The sequence below is a fragment of the Acanthochromis polyacanthus genome, chromosome 19, assembly GCF_021347895.1.
Source record: "Acanthochromis polyacanthus isolate Apoly-LR-REF ecotype Palm Island chromosome 19, KAUST_Apoly_ChrSc, whole genome shotgun sequence".
Lineage (NCBI taxonomy): Eukaryota > Metazoa > Chordata > Actinopteri > Pomacentridae > Acanthochromis > Acanthochromis polyacanthus.
In genome coordinates this window covers 22,777,558-22,798,130 of record NC_067131.1, presented here as the reverse complement: position 1 = coordinate 22,798,130, position 20,573 = coordinate 22,777,558, and the positions used below count along the sequence as shown (strand labels likewise).

The 20,573-nt window shown below is 37.7% G+C and overlaps 1 protein-coding gene across 1 annotated transcript in view; it reads left to right on the top strand.

Annotated features, from left to right (window-relative positions):
• Nucleotides 1–20,573, top strand: part of pemt (phosphatidylethanolamine N-methyltransferase) — a 140,596-nt gene that overhangs the window by 10,011 nt on the left and 110,012 nt on the right. The window contains exon 2 of the mRNA XM_022207735.2: nt 790–897. Coding sequence (XP_022063427.1) covers nt 790–897 — 108 coding nt within the window. The remainder of the gene's footprint in view (nt 1–789; nt 898–20,573) is intronic.

The following is a 20,573-nucleotide window of genomic DNA, read 5'->3' as shown; positions in this document are numbered from 1 at the left end:
AGACCAAACTTTTTCATTTTGTTGAGAGTTTAGAGAGAAACTTCCTTTTCTTTTGAAGTTGCACTACTGACTGACTCTTTTTTTACTTTTTTATTTATTTTTGTCAGCCTTTCCAGTGTAACGGTACAATTTTGCAGTTTATGTAAACATTTGTTTTCCTTTTTGTCCTTTGCTGCATTTCACCAGGACATACAGTTTGTCAAAATATACTGCACCTAATTGAGATATTCAGTTTGCTGTTTTTTTTAGGAAAATTAATTATCCGCCTTATCCAGTGATATAATAATAGAGGTTTATCAATATTTAATGCCTTCAGATCAATTCTTTGGTGTTTGCATAAAATGTAACTGCAATCTACAGAAGAAATAACACAAGATCAAACATGGCTTCAGATCAAAATTTGTTGGTACCTGCTTGTCTTAATGCACTATGTAAATTAAGTAAATGTGCATGAAAAAGCTCACATTAATGAAAGCATGATGTAACAAGAGCAGTGGAGACAGACTCAGCAGACTAATTTGGCAGATGAAAGCATCTATGGTCAATAACTGGTGTTTCTTCTATCAACTCTGAAATGAGCTTAAAATTTGTTCTATATTTGTTTTAAATTCAGGATAATACTTCCATTCTTATACAGACCTTTGAGGACAGTAACACCTACCTATAGCTAGCTCTAGATGACTGGCTGCACTTTTATTACCATCTGTCTTCTGTAGAAATTCTGATTTGTGTGTATACATGTGTGTATTCCCCACACACACATGTTTATCTTATTGTTATTTCTTTCAGATGGACGTGATGCTAATGGAAGAACTCCTCAAACACATTAACTTTCATGACTCCAGCTTTTGTGTTGCTGTGATTGCCATCATTTTCAACCCTTTCTTCTGGAATGTGGTAAGAACTTTGTGAAGATCACATTGTGATGACTGAATAAGATTGTATAACCTCTTGCATACTTGGCCACGTGTAGCCACAAACTAACTCAAGTTGAAAAACAAGGGAAACTGAGTCACGTGGAAATCTGACACAAAGTTGTGACCAAAAGTTCAAATTTGAACAAAAAAAAAACATGCCTGATTGAATTTACTTTGCTTTGTTGGATTGACGAGTAAGGCCAGCTTGTTGATAGAATACTCAGACTTTCAGTTTTTAAAAATCCTTTTGTGGAAGCAACAGAAAAACTCCAGCTATTGTTCATGACTGTGAATAAGCCGGCACTAATTATGACAAACTAAAGAGTGAATCATTGTGTTTTTTTTAAGATATATATATATATATATATATATATAGATATAGATATAGATAGATAGATTAAAGCTTTATTAATTGCACAGCGGGGAAATTTACAGTGTACAGCAGCAAATAGAACATTTGAATAAAAAAAGGAGTGCAGCACACAATGCACATAGTGCATATATATAACAGTCCCTCCAGGAATTCGCGATGTTGCGATCGCGCAAAATCAACCAATCTCCGCGAATTTTGCGCGGCCTTGCAATTTTGTCCAATCACCGCAACTTTCCCGCCATTTTGGCCCGCCTTCCGTGAGTTCCACCAATCAGACCAGTCCCCAGCGTAAACCTAATGCACGTACGTCACCGAATTCACTTCCTTGTTTATGGTTTGAAGATGCAGACATGAGCGATACTAATGTCTCTCATTTACCAACAAAAATTACTGCTGAAGACCGTGATAAACAATTAATTCACTGATGTTCTTCACCAAAGCGGAGCGAAACTGTTTTACACCCATGCAATACTGTGGTGGAATACAAAAAAGAAAAAAAATCATCGATTGATACACTTAAAAAAACACGAAACATATTAGAACGGCTGAAGTGATCAGACAACGGACCACATAAATCACCATGATGGAAACTGTTGCATCCAGATCCGTTAGAGCACTGAAAGATTGAAGGTAAATTAGATTACTTATTCCACCTAACAACACGGCGGAGTTATGTGACGATCAGCGCCTGTGAATCCTTCCTCTGTTACCATATCACTCAAAAACAGACTCAGGGATTTAAATGAAGTTTTCAGGGTCGGTCAGAAATGACACAAGGACCAAGTGATTAGACTTCGGCAGTGATACGGCTTAAATTTTGGATCCATGGATTTGTTAAGGATTTCCCATTGAGGTAGCGGCACAGCGTCTCATAGCGGCACGGTAACCATGGCAACAAGTGAACGCTACCTCAGCGGCCTGCTGACGATCACATGATTGTCATCCTACAACAAATCTACCACTGTGGACGTATTGGAAATGATACAAGGAACAACTGATTAAATTGTGGGGGTGTCTCTGAGTCCCATCAATTCCCGTCGCCGACTACATATTTAGGTCACGCGATTCGGTATGTACACATGCAGAAGGACTGCGCTCTCTCAGTGCTGTTGTTAGTTGATGTGACAAGCCGTGAGCGTGTGTGTGTGAACACCTGTGTGCCAGGATGTGAAATTAACTTTTAAGCCACTGACAGCTATGTCCGAATATGATTCATTCAATAGTAAATTAGCATTTTGTGCCGCAAATCTACCAACCACGTCATGTTAAACCAGTATCTGGCTGCTGCTAATTTCCCACCATGGTGTGCCAGCTTTTGTGGAAATGGGTTGGAATGCAAAATAATTAATTTCGGAATAAATATTGTCAATTACAGTGTTGAAACATGTTCTACAAGCTGGAAAAAATGCAGCTTTCTAGCAGTTGTCACTGTCTCCCGCAATTTCATCACAATAAATAAGCTTAAAACATTGCGACTTTTATTGCAATTTTTTAGAAAAGCTGCCACGAATTCAGGCATTTTCGGCCACAACAATCACGAAAAAGCCCGCGAAATCCTGGAAGGACTGATATAAATAAAAATATTTTCTTCAGAAGAAGAAAAAAAGCAGTATTTACAGCAAAATTTCTCTGAAATCGCACAGCATAATTATTTACAACAGTGAGTTTTTAAAACAGTTAATTTTATATTAGATCCCTGACAGTTGTCATTTTGTCTTAGCAAACTTACCTGGTGGGAAGCCAGTGAGGGATTCTGTCCGTTTTTTGCTGGTTTGGGATATCTACTAGATAGAGGAGGTTCAAGATATACTTCCATCCCTCTCCTTGAGTTCTACTTTGGTGGGTACATAGAGTACATCAGCCCTGTCAATATATTGAATATTCACACGAGTATTGTGACCAACAGAATTAAGCCGATATCTCTCAAAAATCTAAACAAAAAAGCAAAGTCAAATGTGTTCTTTAACTCTACTTATTCTGTGTTTTCTCTCTTTTCTGCAAATTAGTTACCCTCATAATACAAGTGTACCTTCTGTTGTTTATGTGTTGGAGTGTTGTTGGCACCGGATTATGTACAATATTATTATGTTTATTAATCAGATAATACCAGTATTTTTTACATATTTATCGTCAATTTTTGTACATTGCAGCACCCCTTGGGCGCATATTAAAACATCCATCCATCCATCCTCTATACACCGCTTTATCCTCATTAGGGTCGTGGGGGGTGCTGGAGCCTTTCTCAGCTGACTCGGGCGAAGGCAGGGGACACCCTGGACAGGTCACCAGTCTGTTGCAGGGCTACATATACAAACAATCACTCTCACATTCACACTTACGGGCAATTTAGAGTAACCAATTAACCTCAGCATATTTTTGGACTGTGGGAGGAAGCCGGAGTGCCTGGAGAAAACCCACGCATGCACAGGGAGAACATGCAAACTCCATGCAGAAAGATCCCAGGCCCAACCCGGGATTCGAACCGGGATCTTCTTGCTGCAAGGCGAAAGTGCTAACCACTACGCCGCTGTGCAGCCCCCATATTAAAACAATCTATACATTTTATGTATTCAAACAATAAACAGGGACAAAAAGCGAATTGGAAACTTGAGTGTTCCCAGCTGAAAATTGTGTGTCTATTCATAGATGAGCTGACAAGACTTTGTGAAATCAAGGCAGACTCTATGGACAATGTTCCTGAGCCTGATAAAGCTGCCACACATTGTTAGACTGCACAGACGAGAAGACTGCATGCAGATTTGAATTGGATCTCAGATATGCTGCCATCAGTGCTTCCCATTGTCAGGGACTCAAGACTGATTACACATATATATATGTACATATATTACATAACATGATTGCAGTGTGCCGTAGGAGTCGCCTCTCATTTGTGCTTTTCACAAATTCACAGAAGAGAATGCTCTCCTTCATTTTCAGTCAGAGGATATCAAATACATGCATAATGTCTATGCAGACTTTAGCTGAGTCATATCTTCTCTACCGATGGTGTATAAGTGAGTGAACTATGCCAGCATTTAATTATGCCAGCAGCCTTACATAATAGAACAATTAAAGTAGGCGTTGAAGTGAACAAAGCCACTTTGTCTTTATTTTTTATCCTTGTTTGCTCTGTTGTTTAAATATCAAATGAAATAATATTAATAAATAATAAATAATTCAAAGCTCACAGGAGGTTCAACAGCATTACTCTTTTTTATATATATAGGTGTGTGTGAGTGTGTGTGTGTGTGTGTGTGTGTGTGTGTGCTCAGGTGCTGGCTATGCTTGTAGGGACCAAATGTCCCCACAACTGTACAGGAAAACCGAAAACAAAGTCACTTGTGGGGACCTCATTTCGGTCCCCACAAGTTTAAACAGTGTTTTCTTGGCCATGTTGTTGTTACTGAAAAAAGTAAAAGTGCAAAAACGTTTCTTTAGGGTTAGGCATTGTTTTGGTCTGGGTTAGGGTAAGGGTTAGGGGTTAGATATGAATGGGAGTCAATGGTATGTCCCTACAATGATAGAAAAACACTGTGTCTGTGTGTGTGTGTGTGTGTGTGTGTGTGTGTGTGTGTGTGTGTGTGTGTGTGTGTGTGTGTGTGTGTGTGTGTGTGTGTGTGTGTGTGTGTGTGTGTGTGTGTGTGTGTATTCCGTTAAGCTGAATTTGCTTAGTTATGATGTTAACAATATTTTATAATCATCTCTTTACCTGATAAAATTTCTTGGTTGTGGGATCATTTGATAAAATTGGTGTAATTCTGAAACCATTTCCGCTGCCTCAACAGGTAGATGTATTTCTAGATGGTCATTTAATTAACCTTTTAATGATGATTCATTTGACCGGTAACTTGGTCACGCACTCATCACCTGGAGGAGAAGAAGGGAAGCCAATTATTTGCATTAAAGTAAATGTCACTGAGGTGCTCTTGGCCCTGCACATGATCACATCTTTTTGAGCATTGTGCTGAAAGATGAGCTGTAAGTGGCTGTAATGGTGGTTATTCAGGAAAACTGCATTAGGACTGATAGAACTTATACACAAAGAAAATACAAAGAACTCTCTGGTCTAGTGTTTGCTGTATTTGTTGAAGTATTGGGAACAGTGCTTCTTATTTGATTACACCGGATTCCCATCTCCTAAATGGTGAAGAAAGACGTACACACACATGTGAAGAGTGCCATTTTAGGAGCTTTTTTTATCCCCCATTCTATTTCTGATAACATATCTGTCACATGTGGAGCTGAGGTGGATTTTGAAAAGAATTGTTAAGGTGCAAATTTGTTCCCTTTGTCCTATACATGTGGTCTGAGGCACAAGCTTGTGTATGCTTGATGAAAGTTAGTGGTGAAGGACATATCACATTATTACACACGTGGACAAAATTGTTGGTACCCCTCAGTTAAAGAAGGAAAAACCCACAATTCTCACTGAAATCACTTGAAACTCACAAAAGTAACAATAAATAAAAATTTATTGAAAATGAAATAATCAAACACAGCCATTACTTTTGAATTGTTGATTAACATAATTATTTAAAAAAACAAACTAATGAAACAGGCCTGGACAAAAATGATGGTACCTCTATAAAAGATTGAAAACTATTTGACCAGAGTGACATGATTAACTCAGGTGTGTCATTTAATTGACATCACAGGTGTTTTCAAACTCATAATCAGTCAGTCTGCCTATTTAAAGGGAGACAAGTAGTCACCCTGCTGTTTGGTGAAAAGGTGTGTACCACACTGAACATGGACAACAGAAAGCGAAGGAGAGAATTGTCCCAGGACATCCGAAAAAAATTATAGACAAACATCTTAAAGGTAAAGGCTATAAGACCATCTCTAAACAGCTTGAAGTTCCTGTGACAACAGTGGCTCATATTATTCAGAAGTTCAAGACCCACGGGACAGTAGCCAACCTCCCTGGACGTGGCCGCAAGAGGAAAATTGATGACAAATTGAAGAGACGGATCGTTCGAATTGTATCCAAAGAGCCCAGAGCAACCTCCAAAGAAATTAAAGGTGAACTCCAAGGCCAAGGTACACCAGTGTCAGATCGCACCATTCGTCGTTGTTTGAGCCAAAGTGGACTTCATGGGAGACGACCAAGGAGGACACCACTGCTGAAAAAAACTCATAAAAAAGCGAGACTGGAATTTGCAAAAATGCATGTTGACAAGCCACAAAGCTTCTGGGAGAATGTCCTTTGGACAGATGAGACCAAACTGGAGCTTTTTGGTAAGGCACATCCACTCTATGTTCATAGACTCAAAAACCAAGCATACGAAGAAAAGAACACTGTCCCTACGGTGAAACATGGAGGAGGCTCAGTAATGTTTTGGGGCTGCTTTGCTGCATCTGGCACAGGGTGTCTTGAAAGTGTGCAAGGTACGATGAAATCTGAAGACTATCAAGGCATTCTGGAGAGAAATGTGCTGCCTAGTGTCAGAAAGCTTGGTCTCAGTCGCAGGTCATGGGTCTTCCAACAGGACAACGATCCAAAACACACAGCCAAAAACACCCAAGAATGGCTGAGAGAAAAGCGTTGGACTATTCTAAAGTGGCCTTCTATGAGCCCAGATCTGAATCCCATTGAACATATGTGGAAGGAGCTGAAACATGCCATTTGGAGAAGACACCCATCAAACCTGAGACAACTGGAGCTGTTTGCTCATGAGGAGTGGGCCAAAATACCTGTTGACAGCTGCAGAACGCTCATTGACAAATACAGAAATCATTTAATTGCAGTGATTGCCTCAAAAGGTTGTGCAACATAATATTATGTTATGGGTACAATCATTTTTGTCCAGCCCTATTTCATTAGTTTTTTTTTTTAAATAATTATGTTAATCAACAATTCAAAAGTGATGGCTGATTTTGATTATTTAATTTTCAATAAATTTTTATTTATTGTTACTTTTGTGAGTTTCAAGTGATTTCAGTGAGAATTGTGGGTTTTTCCTTCTTTAACTGAGGGGTACCAACAATTTTGTCCACGTGTGTATGTGCTGGACGGACTGTGCTGGTTCCTTGAAGCTGATCGTGCTGAAGGCCTCACAGTTTAATGCTGTGGCTTCAGGTCACAAAAAGTCTGGACTATTTCAACTTGAATCAAAAGTTGACCTTTAATTGAAATCATTTTGTCTGGCTATTGGTAAATACAAGTCCAATATTCACTTCAGTTCTATTCCCTCATGAATTTAAAATCAAAAAGTTTTTTCACTGCTTAACTGCTCGCTCTTGCAGTATTTTCACCAGCTAGCTGCTAACTTTGTTTATTGGAGCTCTATACTAAATGACATGAGAAATGACACTAATGAAAGTGGTAAGACTGAGCAAAAATGTTGAAGTTGCACACCATAAAACCAAAACAATGGACTACAATAGCCAAAAGTTGGTAATTCTCCGTGAAGTTTTCACCAAAACCAAGCCTATTTAAATTACACTTTAAAAAACAAACAAACAAAAAAAAGAAAACATTATTTAAATGATAATTAGTGGTGGGACGTGATTTAAAAAATAATCAAATTAATTACAGGCTTTGTAATATATTAATCTCAATTAATTGCACTTCAAATAGCAATATTTGACACAATAATTTAAGTTTTTCAATTCAAATATAATCGTGGTTGACAGTTGAATCAATGAATAGACACAAATGTTTTTATAATTTAAAACTTATACAAATTTTAAAATGGGACATGTAGAAAAAAGTGATTTTGATAATTTAAAGCCTGGATTTAGTTGTTTGTTCTACTGTATGGCACATAACATCAGTATAAGTAGTTCAAGGACATTCAAAAAGTTGAAAATCCAGAAAGTCATTCAGTTTCATAGTTGATGATGGTGATAGTTCTTTTTTTTAGGAATATAAAATTTTATTTGTCATTTTTTTATAAACAAAAAGTTTATGATTAAGTTATTAAAAGATATATATTTTTGTTGTTTAAGTTATTATTCCTCCAAGGAGGTGGAGCCTCCATAAAATAATAACTTAAAAACCAAAATTGTTTGTTTCATTTATATTCATCTGCATTTTTCATCTGTGTACTACATTCACAGATTACTGCCAAGTTAAAGTGCAATTATAATAATTATATTCAACATTTTAAGACTTTTTTTGTAAACTAAAGCACTGTTTTAGAAAGTGGTCAATTATGAGATGGCTACACTGACAGCCGCTTTTCCTTTTGTCCTGTGTTTAACTGTTTATGATATGTGTATTTCTTATGTACGTGACAGTGCCTGTGACAATGAATATCTATCTATCAATCTATCGATCTGTCTATTGATCTATCAATCTGTAATTTGCACTCAATCACACTTTAATCCAAGCTGCCATCAGGAAGATTTTTACAACAAAACTTTCTGACTACAAGCTCAATCTCGTCTTCCTTCACTGTTTACCAGTGCCAGTGACATCACTCAGTGCTTCCTGTCCTTCTTCATCGCAACTGGCAAACAGACTTTCGGTTCACTACTGCCATCTACTGGGCTGGAGTATCATAAAAGTTACTGGTGTGCCAGAAATTAGAGAACTGAGAAAGGTGCCATTAAAAGTGTTAATTCAGTTAACGTTGTTTTTTTAATGTAATTAATTAATCAAAATTAACGCATTACAGTCCCAGCCCTAGTAATAATATGAACAAGTTCAGCTTTAAATTTGCATTAATTTATGTTTTGGTCATTTCGCGACATTAGAAAAAAGCTGTGAACACAACACTGTGAAATTTACTTGCTTTTAAATTTTCAAAGAAGTGGCTACTTGCGAAATGAAAGCAAATAAAGTTGCAAGCTACAAAAATCAAAACAATGAGCTAGAAGAAGCCAAAACTCCTAGGTTGATCCCCCCCCCCCCACACACACACACACACACACACACTATAAGCCACAGCTTTCATATTCTAGGCACAAATCTGATCCATTCTGAATATCAAAAAATAAGACGGTGCACCTTTAAAGTTGCACTTGGTAAAGTGTGAGGGGCCATGGCCACTAATAGGCCAAATTATAAATCTGTCAGTCTGAAAAAATATTTACCAAATCAACCAGTTATTAAAATACATGACGATTACAGGCACAGTGCATACATTTATATGTTTAATTCAAGAAACTAATAAGCAGTTTAGTTTTGTGGAATAGCTGTGTGCACTTGAAATGATATGGATGTGAATTGTCTCTTGTTAGAAGGGAGATTTATGTAATTTGAAACCTTTTTATCCGCACACATTCAAATTACTTCCAGGCTACTTTTGTTAAAACTGGTGGTGGCTGCCTCTCTTTTATGAAGCTCTAATGTTACGTTAGCATTGTAATATGTTGTGCCTAGTTCTAGTACACTCATCAGAGAATCACATATTTGCCAGTGCACATCCACATAGAGCTCAGAGGTGAGATCAGACTGAGATGGCAGGGATTCAGAAATGTATTTAATAAATGGTCAGTGACTATTAGAAATTCTTGAAAATATTTTTTTCTCTGCAACAGACTTAAGGAATATGCTAATGTATGCTAATGTGCAGTTGAACTCAGCTTGTCTGATAAGATGGTTGTGTGTAGCTCATTTTATCTGTCAAGTCTCGTGTGGACATGGACCTTGACAGAAGTTAGTACTTGCTTTCAAAAGTAACTATCAGTTTTAAGGTCACCTAGACTGTAAAAAGAAAGCAACAAAAAATACTCACTTTGTTTAACAACTTACTGTTATTTTACAGATTTTTAGTTAAATTATACATAATAAGTAGTTAAACATCAGAAGAGAAATCTTCTTTTACATATTAAATGTTTAAAAAAACAAAGAGGCCAAACCTATATAATAATGTCCATATCAAAAATCTGTATTTTTTTAAATAAAAAATGGAATAATAATTTCGTACTGTGTTTAAATTTAAAAAAAAACTTTTTTTTAACCTATTTGCAGGTATTTTAAAAACGATATTTACTAAGATTGAAAAATGGTAAATAATGTTTTATCTGTTATTGTACAGATTATTCCTGGTTTGTTAAAGTACAGTGGTAGTTGATATTGAAAAAATATATGAATTTAAATGTTGACTTTATAAAAAAACAAATAAAGAAAAACAGGTCAAAACTTCTTAAAAAATGTATGAAAAGTCTGCATTTTTACCAGCAGTAAAATTTTACACAGTTTTTAAGTGTTACAATATTCCATTGTTTTTAAACATATTTTTCAGGTACCCTTGTATGGAGTAAGATTACTGTCAAAAGTATTCATCCACAATTCTAACCATTCGTATTCGTAATGTTAAACGTTTGTATGTTAATAAAAAATGTGTACACAAAATTCTGCTGTCATATGCATGAGTTTGATAAATTAAGGGTTAGGATTGTTTTTACGAGTATGAACCTAAAAGTTGTGAGTGCAACTCTAATTTCTACGACTACGAAGTCTTCCCTGTGAGGACGAATTCAAGTTTATGGGTACGAGTAGAAAAATACTGGAATGACGTCACATAGGTCACAGGGGAAGGTAATCGAACACAGATTGCTCCAAACGCGCATGCGCCATTTATAAAGAGTAGACGCCGGGTGGACCCGGTGGACCTACCGGGGCAGGTGACGCCTCACAGGTCAAGTAAATAACACATCCAACTTCTTGTAATTTATTTATTTCATGAAACTGTACTGTTTTAATTGATATACAGTTTATGGACGAAAGACGGTACTGCTTAGCTTGCACGCTAACGAGCCGGGCCGGTGACACATTAGCCTTCTAATGCAAGGAGGCTAATGAGGAGGCTAAGGAGGCTTAATAACAAAACAAACATAATTTGAGATTATGAATCGTGGCAATTGGCGTATGAATCAGCCCATTGTACAGCCTAAATTGCTGTAAATTAAGTCCAGTTTTAGTTCTTTGCAAACTCAGGCACGTGCATTAGTTTAGTTTACAATGAATCTGGCGGAGTTCGGTAAAGTTGGAAAGCTATTCACAGATTCGGACTTCCGGCATCAATAACTCATGAGATATGTGTTGTCAAAACATGAACGATGCCTCTTTCAAATCGTTGTAAGGTAGACAATGTGCTACAAGGCCAATTTTATCAAAAGTCGCTGTATTTCAAGCTACAGAAATAACATTGGCGTCTATGAGCAGCCGGCGGTGCAACGAGTAAACAGGGACCGTCTGCAAATAGCAAAACCGCTGCAACAGCGAAAAGAGACACTGCAGATATATTCAATAACTTTACTCTTGTACCCTGTAGAGCCACTAAAATCACTGGAGCCATGAATCGGCTGCGGCTGGTCAAACTACAACTCTTGCTTTGGCGCTAAATTAAAAATCTGAATTTTAAGGAATTTTTATGTTTTGTATGATTATTTTATGAGTATTAAAATGGCACTTTTCTTCATGTATGTGGTATATTTTATATAACACACAGGAAAAATGGCATAAGGGCATAGTGTACTTGTTTGTCCAAACACATAATTCTGTATAGTAATGGAATTTACAATCCTTACCAAAGAGAGTATCAGATAATGCCAATATACCAAACAAACTGTTTAGACTGTCACCTCAAGTACTGATGATTGAGAAGAAAGACGATAAGACACTTTATTGCAAAGTTTCAGTGTCAATTGATTCATTTATACCATAATGTTAAATTGAGAGTAATATTTTTCTAGTTAAGGACTGTACAGACAATACTTGGAGGTAATAAACCTGACGGTCTGACCAGCACAGGTCACAGCAAGTACACTATGCCCTTATGCCATTTTTCCTGTGTGTTATATAAAATATACCACATACATGAAGAAAAGTGCCATTTTAATACTCATAAAATAATCATACAAAACATAAAAAATCCTTAAAATTCAATTTTTCATTTAGCACCAAACAAAGAGTTGTAGTTTGACCAGCCGCAGCCGATTCATGGCTCCAGTGATTTTAGTGGCTCTACAGGGTACAAGAGTAAAGTTACTGAATAAATGTGCAGTGTCTCTTTTCGCTGTTGCAGCGGTTTTGCTATTTGCAGACGGTCCCTGTTCACTCGTTGCACCGCCGGCTGCTCATAGACGCCAATGTTATTTCTGTAGCTTGAAATACAGCGACTTTTGATAAAATTGGCCTTGTAGCACATTGTCTACCTTACAACGATTTGAAAGAGGCATCGTTCATGTTTTGACAACACATATCTCATGAGTTATTGATGCCGGAAGTCCGAATCTGTGAATAGCTTTCCAACTTTACCGAACTCCGCCAGATTCATTGTAAACTAAACTAATGCACGTGTCTGAGTTTGCAAAGAACTAAAACTGGACTTAATTTACAGCAATTTAGGCTGTACAATGGGCTGATTCATACGCCAATTGCCACGATTCATAATCTCAAATTATGTTTGTTTTGTTATTAAGCCTCCTTAGCCTCCTCATTAGCCTCCTTGCATTAGAAGGCTAATGTGTCACCGGCCCGGCTCGTTAGCGTGCAAGCTAAGCAGTACCGTCTTTCGTCCATAAACTGTATATCAATTAAAACAGTACAGTTTCATGAAATAAATAAATTACAAGAAGTTGGATGTGTTATTTACTTGACCTGTGAGGCGTCACCTGCCCCGGTAGGTCCACCGGGTCCACCCGGCGTCTACTCTTTATAAATGGCGCATGCGCGTTTGGAGCAATCTGTGTTCGATTACCTTCCCCTGTGACCTATGTGACGTCATTCCAGTATTTTTCTACTCGTACCCATAAACTTGAATTCGTCCTCACAGGGAAGACTTCGTAGTCGTAGAAATTAGAGTTGCACTCACAACTTTTAGGTTCATACTCGTAAAAACAATCCTAACCCTTAATTTATCAAACTCATGCATATGACAGCAGAATTTTGTGTACACATTTTTTATTAACATACAAACGTTTAACATTACGAATACGAATGGTTAGAATTGTGGATGAATACTTTTGACAGTAATCTTATTCCATACCCTTGCTACTGAATTTCATATTTTCTGTCCTTCGTACTGCTATGTATTTTTTCTTACAGTCTTTTTTGCAGAATTGGAAATGGATGACCTTTTTATACATACAAACACATGTAGTACAAATTTGAGGTCAGGAAGTGAGGGGTAGTTCTGTAGGGACAGAACTTTTAATTTTTTTCCTGGTGAGATTTTTAATACAAAACTCCAGCTGCCTATAACAAATCTGAGACTAGAGGTAATGGTCTGCAGATGGCATCCTGTTGAGTATGTCTGCCTACACATGGTGTGACCTTTCAGAAAGCAATCATAACTCATTGGGTAAAAATCAGAACCATTTGCACTCTTAGTCCTGTACAACTTCAACGGAAATGTGTTATGATGACGTGATTTCATGTAAGCCTAGTGTTTCCCAGTTGGGCTTTTTCATCATATACTTTCAGGATCAATTGCATCAATGCATGATGTTACTAAAACAAAATCAATCATAAGTATTAAAAGGAGTGTGGAGTGCCTGGTTGTAGCTGCACCTTAATTTACCTTCAAAAGTACTGACCTTAGATTAAATTCATACAAACAGCTAATCATGTGGAAGCAGTGTCATGCATAAAGCCATTCAGATACATGATAGGAGCTTCACTTTAATATTCATGTCAAGAAGCAGAATGGGGGAAAAAATAGGACCTCAGTGATTCTGACCAGATGATCAGCTGTTTATGTTAATGCTGATGATTGATGTAGATGAGCAGAAGGTCACTTCAGGTTCCACTGCTGTCAGCCAAGAACGGAAATCAGTGGCTTCAGTCTTCACAGGCTGAACAAAATGGGATGACTGGAAAAATTACATTGATTTGGTGAATCTTGATTTAAGGCTGCAGTTAGGTCAGAATTTGGTGTCAACATCATGAAACCGTAAACCAGACCTGCCTTGTCTCAACAGTCCAGGCTGTTGCCAGTGCTATAACAATATAGTGGATGTTTACTATAGTTCAGTTTGAGTCCTGAATACCAGTCCTCTGAAATCCAAGCAATTTCTGGGCTTTTTTTTTTTTGCTTCCATCTCATTTTTTCCACATTATGAATGCATCACTTCATCTCCCTCTGTTCTTACTGTGATGCGCCCATCCCTTTGGAACAGGGTAAATCTGGACACATCAGACCACATGACCGACCACATTTGTTCTTTGAAGACGACAGTTCACCACCCGATTCTTAACCCGATTGTGAGTAATTTCACCCTTCTGAAACAGATCAACATTCTTTCCATGACCACAGGATATGTCTTCCGATAAGGTTATTTAAGAAATGAGAAGTTCCTCACATACATCTAGGGTTAAATAAGTTCTTGCCAGCTGAAACATATTCATTACTACAGTAGTTATCCAATGAAAGGCTCTTACCCATTTGCTTAGTTAAATCCAACTGGCACCTTTGTTTCTTGGACAGTAAGTGTATATTGTGTACAATATATTATAAATTACAAATTTGCCAGAATGAGTTGAAACTGTATTACTATTAATCAAGGAGATTGTACCTGACTGATCTAAGAATAAAAGAAGTTAAGACCCTACAAAGTTATACACTGAAGACTCAGTGTGTTTAAAGATTCCTTATGAATCACTACATATCTCCAACGTGACTTGTTAGGTGAGGTATATGACACATTGACCTTATTATGGAACAGGGACAGTTCTTTTTTTTCCACAAGTTGCAGCAAACTTGTTTCTCCAACTGCACTTTTTAACGTCACTCAGTTGAAATCTCAGTCTCCAGTAAGTGACATCTGGGTACTTTGGGTACCTTCTGTACCACAGAAAATAAAGACTGTCATGTTTTCAGAACTATCAAAGTATAGGTTCTCGTGACTTTCCTGTTCAACACCACGTGAGCTGACAAACAGCAGAGGGAGAAACCTGCTCTGTAATAATGGAGTGTTTACTCTGTATTTGCTTTGAACGCAGTGTTCTTACTAGATCAGTGACATATCCAGGCTTGTGCCTTGAGTGTGTAGTGGGTGTGTCTATGTGTAAGGACACGGATCAGGATGTGCCAACCCCCAGCTGATCTCTTCACACTGACACCAGTGCCGTTCATGAATTGAAAACCCATCACACTCAGACAGAAACAGGAAGTCCGTTTAAGCTGTGCTGCCAAAAACAGGTTCAGAAGACACACGGACAGAAAAGCCTCTTCATTTGTGTGGAGGAGGAAGGTCAGTCCGGTGATACTTGGTTAAAACTGCATCCTCATTGGGGTCAGGAGGTTAGTGTACTACATAGCTCAGTGTGAGCTACATGGCACATTGACCTCATTATGAAACCGGGCCAGTTTGACAGTCTGCCAGCCTACGGTTGCACCAATTCTGCACTCTGTGTGCTCACTTTGTTCAAAATGTCTCTGCTGGGCTTAGCTGACCTGATCAACACCTGCACAGTGTGGGCTATGTCTTTGTGTGTGTATGTGTAGGTGGTCTGCATGGTGATTCATGTGCAGACCACGCTGTGTCTCGGAAATGCTCAGATCAGAGCAATTCACATGTTCATCCTGTCCGTCATCCTGGACAGCACTCAGATCCAGCTAATAGACTAAAGATGATAATTATGACTGAACTGATAGCAGGGGGTCTTTAGGTTCTGTTGATGTTATTTTGTCGTGTGTGTGTGTGTTCAGTCGTATTTATTTTTATTCATGGTAAATTTGCCAGTCAATTATGTCATATGTCATGCACATAATACAAAAAACAGCAACAACAAAAACCCAATCCCGTGAAAAACAGTGAAAATCTTTGGGCAAAAGTGTCAGAAAAAAATACATAATAGATGGTGAACTATGGCAAACATTTAATAAAAGCAATGAACATGCAGGCAAATATTTGGAAAAATGCATATATTTGTAACTTCTTGTACTGTCCTCGGTATACATGCTGAATATAATTTGACAGTCAGATAAATGGCTTCCAAACATCAAACCTGTGAAGACAATCCATTTCTTATCCACAGGTTTATTGACATTACAAGAAGGGTGAAACTGAAACAGATAACAGGCATGATAAATGCCATGCTTGCTTATACAAATATACATTGTATGACATCCATTCATAGATGTTTCCTCTGAAAGTCCAACTGCTGACCACTTGTGACAACTGTGTGACAATCGGCATGGCAATTGTCGGATCTCTAAACCCACCAGCACATCTCAGTGGCATGTTTTCTTTACAAAAAATGCTAAAACAACACCATTTTTCAGTGCCTGAAGCTGTACAAACAGAATCAGTGAATTTTCTACTTTCCAATGCTGTTTCCTACTTTCATTCCTAGTGCTCTGTCTCCCACTTTGCTTGCTGGTGTTTGGTTGCCTATAATTTTTCTCCATCCATCCATTCTCTATACACCGCTTTATCCTCACTAGGGTCGCGGGGGGTGATGGAGCCTATCCCAGCTGACTCGGGCGAAGGCAGGGGACACCCTGGAAAGATCATTAATTTGTCTCCGATTATCTAATCAAATGCAGACTATTTCTGACCAATAGGTCTCATTGAACATCACCAGTAAATTGGCCAAGAATCGCTACTCCTCTGCAGAAAGCCTCTTTGGTTTGAACTGGGGTCGGATCTGCAGCAAAATGGATGAGGCACAGTTATTTTAGAATGACGCTGAGCTTCCATCAGTAGAACTACAGTGTAAATTATAATATAGTATATATTAGTTAATGGAGATGACAAACCCCAGAAAGTTTGTTTTGAATTCAGTCAGCGTGTAAATTCTGTGTGCGCGTCTCTCTCTCTCTATATATATATATATATATATATATATATATATATATATATATATATATACACATACAGTGGTGGCCAATACTTTAGACCAAAGTACAAAACTGAATGTTATTGTATCAAACTATTCCATACAATCTTGACATATTTATTGTGAATTACCCAATCAAATTCACATTTATTAACATCACAATTGAAATTTTGTTGCATATAACTAAAGAAAAAGAAAATGTTTTTCTAAATTCCAGGTGGTCTAAACTTATGACCGTTTTTTTGTGATTCAATATGTAAAGAAATTTAGTCCTAAATTGAGCTCAAACCACATTTTTATTTAACAACTACCAATAATATAGTTTATGTCAATAATTTGTAGGGTATCCCTTCTGCTTGATGACTTCTTGCAGGCATGGACTCTACAAGTTTTCTGCAGATGTCTCCAGTAATTTTTGACCAGATTGACTGTGTTAGGATTGTGGGGGTGGAGAATTCATGGAAGGGAAAAAGCACAAGAGTCCAAAACTGAAGCAGTCCATAAGAAGAAACTCTAGCAGAGGCTGTGGCAACATGTGGAGATAGTAAACAATGCTCCGACAGACTGAGGGAAGCAGAGGGTTTATATTGCTGAGGGAACAGGTGAAAGGAATTGACTAATTACTGCAGCTGAGGCCAATTGAGGGCAATCAGCAGGCAGCGCTAGAGGGCGAGTGACCGGGAGAGAGAGACACAAGAGAGAAGGACGACAGACAGAGGGAGACAGAGACACACAAGCCAAAAACACACACAGAAGGGCAACAATGAGGAAGGGAAGGAAAAGGGAGGAAAAGTGGGAAAGGACAAAAGGGCAGCAGCTGGGGCAGATCCTAACAGACTGACAGTCTTCCCACAACTCCTCTTCATTTTTGATATGAGTGGACTTGTCCCGATAGTGAATTAGGATTTCCCACAGGTTTTCAACAGGGTTCAAGTCTGGAGACTGCAGTGGCCACTCCAAAACTTTAAAATTCTTCTTGCTCAGCCACTACTTGGTCTTCTTTGCTGAATGCTTCAGGTCGTTATCATGCTGGAAAATGCCTCACTGATGTCCCAATAGCTTCTTCATACTTGGTAACATCGACTTCTGCAAGATGTGAATGTTCTGCTCTGTCTTCATGATGCCTTCAACTCGATGTATACGACCAACCCCACCTGTTGACATGCACCCGTACACCATGATATTGCCACCTCCATGTTTCACTGCGCCATGCAAGTTTCTTGGATTGACAGCCTCTCCTGCCTTTCCCCTAACGTACACTGTGCCATCTGATGCTCTCATGTTGTACTTGTAGAGGTGGGCAACATTATGGAATAGTTTGATGCAATAACATTCAGTTTTGTACTTTGGTCTAAAGTATTGGCCACCACTTTATATATAAATACACACACACATATATATATTAGGGCTGGGAATTTAATGCGTTTTAGATTTTTTTTGTTTTCGATTAATTAATTACAGGCAAAATAACTTGTAATTGTATTTTGAGTGTGCAGTAATCTGTGAATGTAGCAGACAGACGAAAAATGCGAATAAATAGAGATGAAACAAACATTCTTGTGGTTTAAGTTATTCCACTGCCAAAGAGGCAAAGCCTCAGCAGAGTACAAAGTTAATCCACAAAAATGTCTGTGTTTCAATAGCTTAATTATAAACTTTTAGTTCATGAGAAAATATTTTTGCTTAAATTAAAATTTATAATTCAAAATTAATAGCACTGTCAATATGACACCATTTATCAGACCCAGAAACTATGAAAACATAATGAATCTGTGGATTTTCAACTTTTTGTAGGTCCTTGAACTACTTTTGCTTTTGATATGTGCCATGTATTGGGAAAAACGAACTAAATCCAGGCCTTAGATCATCAAAATCCCTTCTTTTTTCCATTTGTCCCATTTTAAAATTGTATTTATATTGTAAATTTTAAATTATAAGCACGTCAATTGACTCATATATATGTATACACACACACACACACACACACACACACACACACACACACACGTGTGTGTGTGTATATATGTGTGTGTAGATTTATTATTGCTGACTTGTTTTTGCTGCAACCAAACTTTTTAGGTGAAAACACACGCAAGATTCGTTATGTGATATGATGCTTAAATGATTTGGAAAACAAATAGTAAAAGAAAACCTGGAACTGTCTGTAGTATGGTTTTATCTTTCCAGTTTCAGAGGCTATAGCACATTATTTTCACTCTTGTTCTCAACCACTCTTTGCTTTGAATAATTATATTCCAAATTAATCACTGTATAAATGACGGCTGTGAACCAGCGTCAAACAGAACACTTCAGTGTTCTGTTTCTATGCAAGTTTTTTCTTCAGGTGTTTACCAGTTCCACGCACATGACTAATTTCCTTGGCTTTTTTATTCTTTTTCAGTTTTTGTGATTTTATCAGTACTTTGAAGTTTTTATGTTTAATGAGTGAGTTTGTTGTTGATTTAACATGTCGATGCTCAGATATATAAATGATGCAATGTTGTGTATTATAATATCATAATAACACAGACATAGAAAAATAACAGAATTCAACACTAATGTCATTTTCACTTACACTTTCAGTGCTGCTCTCTGCTTCCATCCTCTACTTCTGCTCGAGAGTGAACTACACGTTCGCAGGCAAAGAGGCAGACTCAGAGCCACAGATATTTTTAAAGATTTATTTTTGCCATTTTCCTTTGCATTTTTCATCACTTAGATCCCTGTGAATCAGTTACCAGGGCAACAGGCATGTACAGCACTCGCGTGTTCAGTGATAACAGAGCTTGTGTCCATCTTGCACGTTTTCTAAGATGACATGTCTGTTGCATTGAAGATGTGAGGATGATGGCTTATTTAGATTTCAGTTTCTCTTTCTATTTTTTTGTGAATAGCAATCAACTGGCCCAGTTCACTTAACTATTTCAAAGTCAAATGTGGCCTGAAAATGAGATTAGATTGAGTTTGGGGTTGCATGAGATGTGTGTCACGCTGACATGTATCCGATGCACTTGGAGAAAAGTGGTCAGCCTGTTCCTTCTTGTTTTATCTCTCCACCTTGGGCTGACATCTCAGCTGGAATCACGTGGACATCACGCGCAGCTTCAGGCAACAGGACTACAAACTAACTGTAAATACAGAGGGAAGACTGCTATGCAAGACTTATTCTGCTGACAGAATAATGCTCCAGTGCAGCAGTAAGGTGTTAAGTAAACTGTTGGTGTAGTAGGTTGTGAAGTGTAGTTTGAAGCTGGATTTGAGCACTAAAGTGAAGACACAATAACATAAAGTTATTACTTGCTCTGAACAGTGATTTGTTATTTTGAATGACGAAAGACTAACTCAGCTTTAACTCAAAAATTAGGATTTGATAGTAAAAAAATAAAGATTTGTAAATTGAATTAGCAACATTGAAACATGTTGCGGCTGGGGGAGTGTGAAAACTAGTGGTAGGACGCGATTTAAAAATGGAATCTAATTAATTAAAGGATTTGTAATTATTTAATCACGATTAATTGCATATTTATCAGATAGCAATATTTGA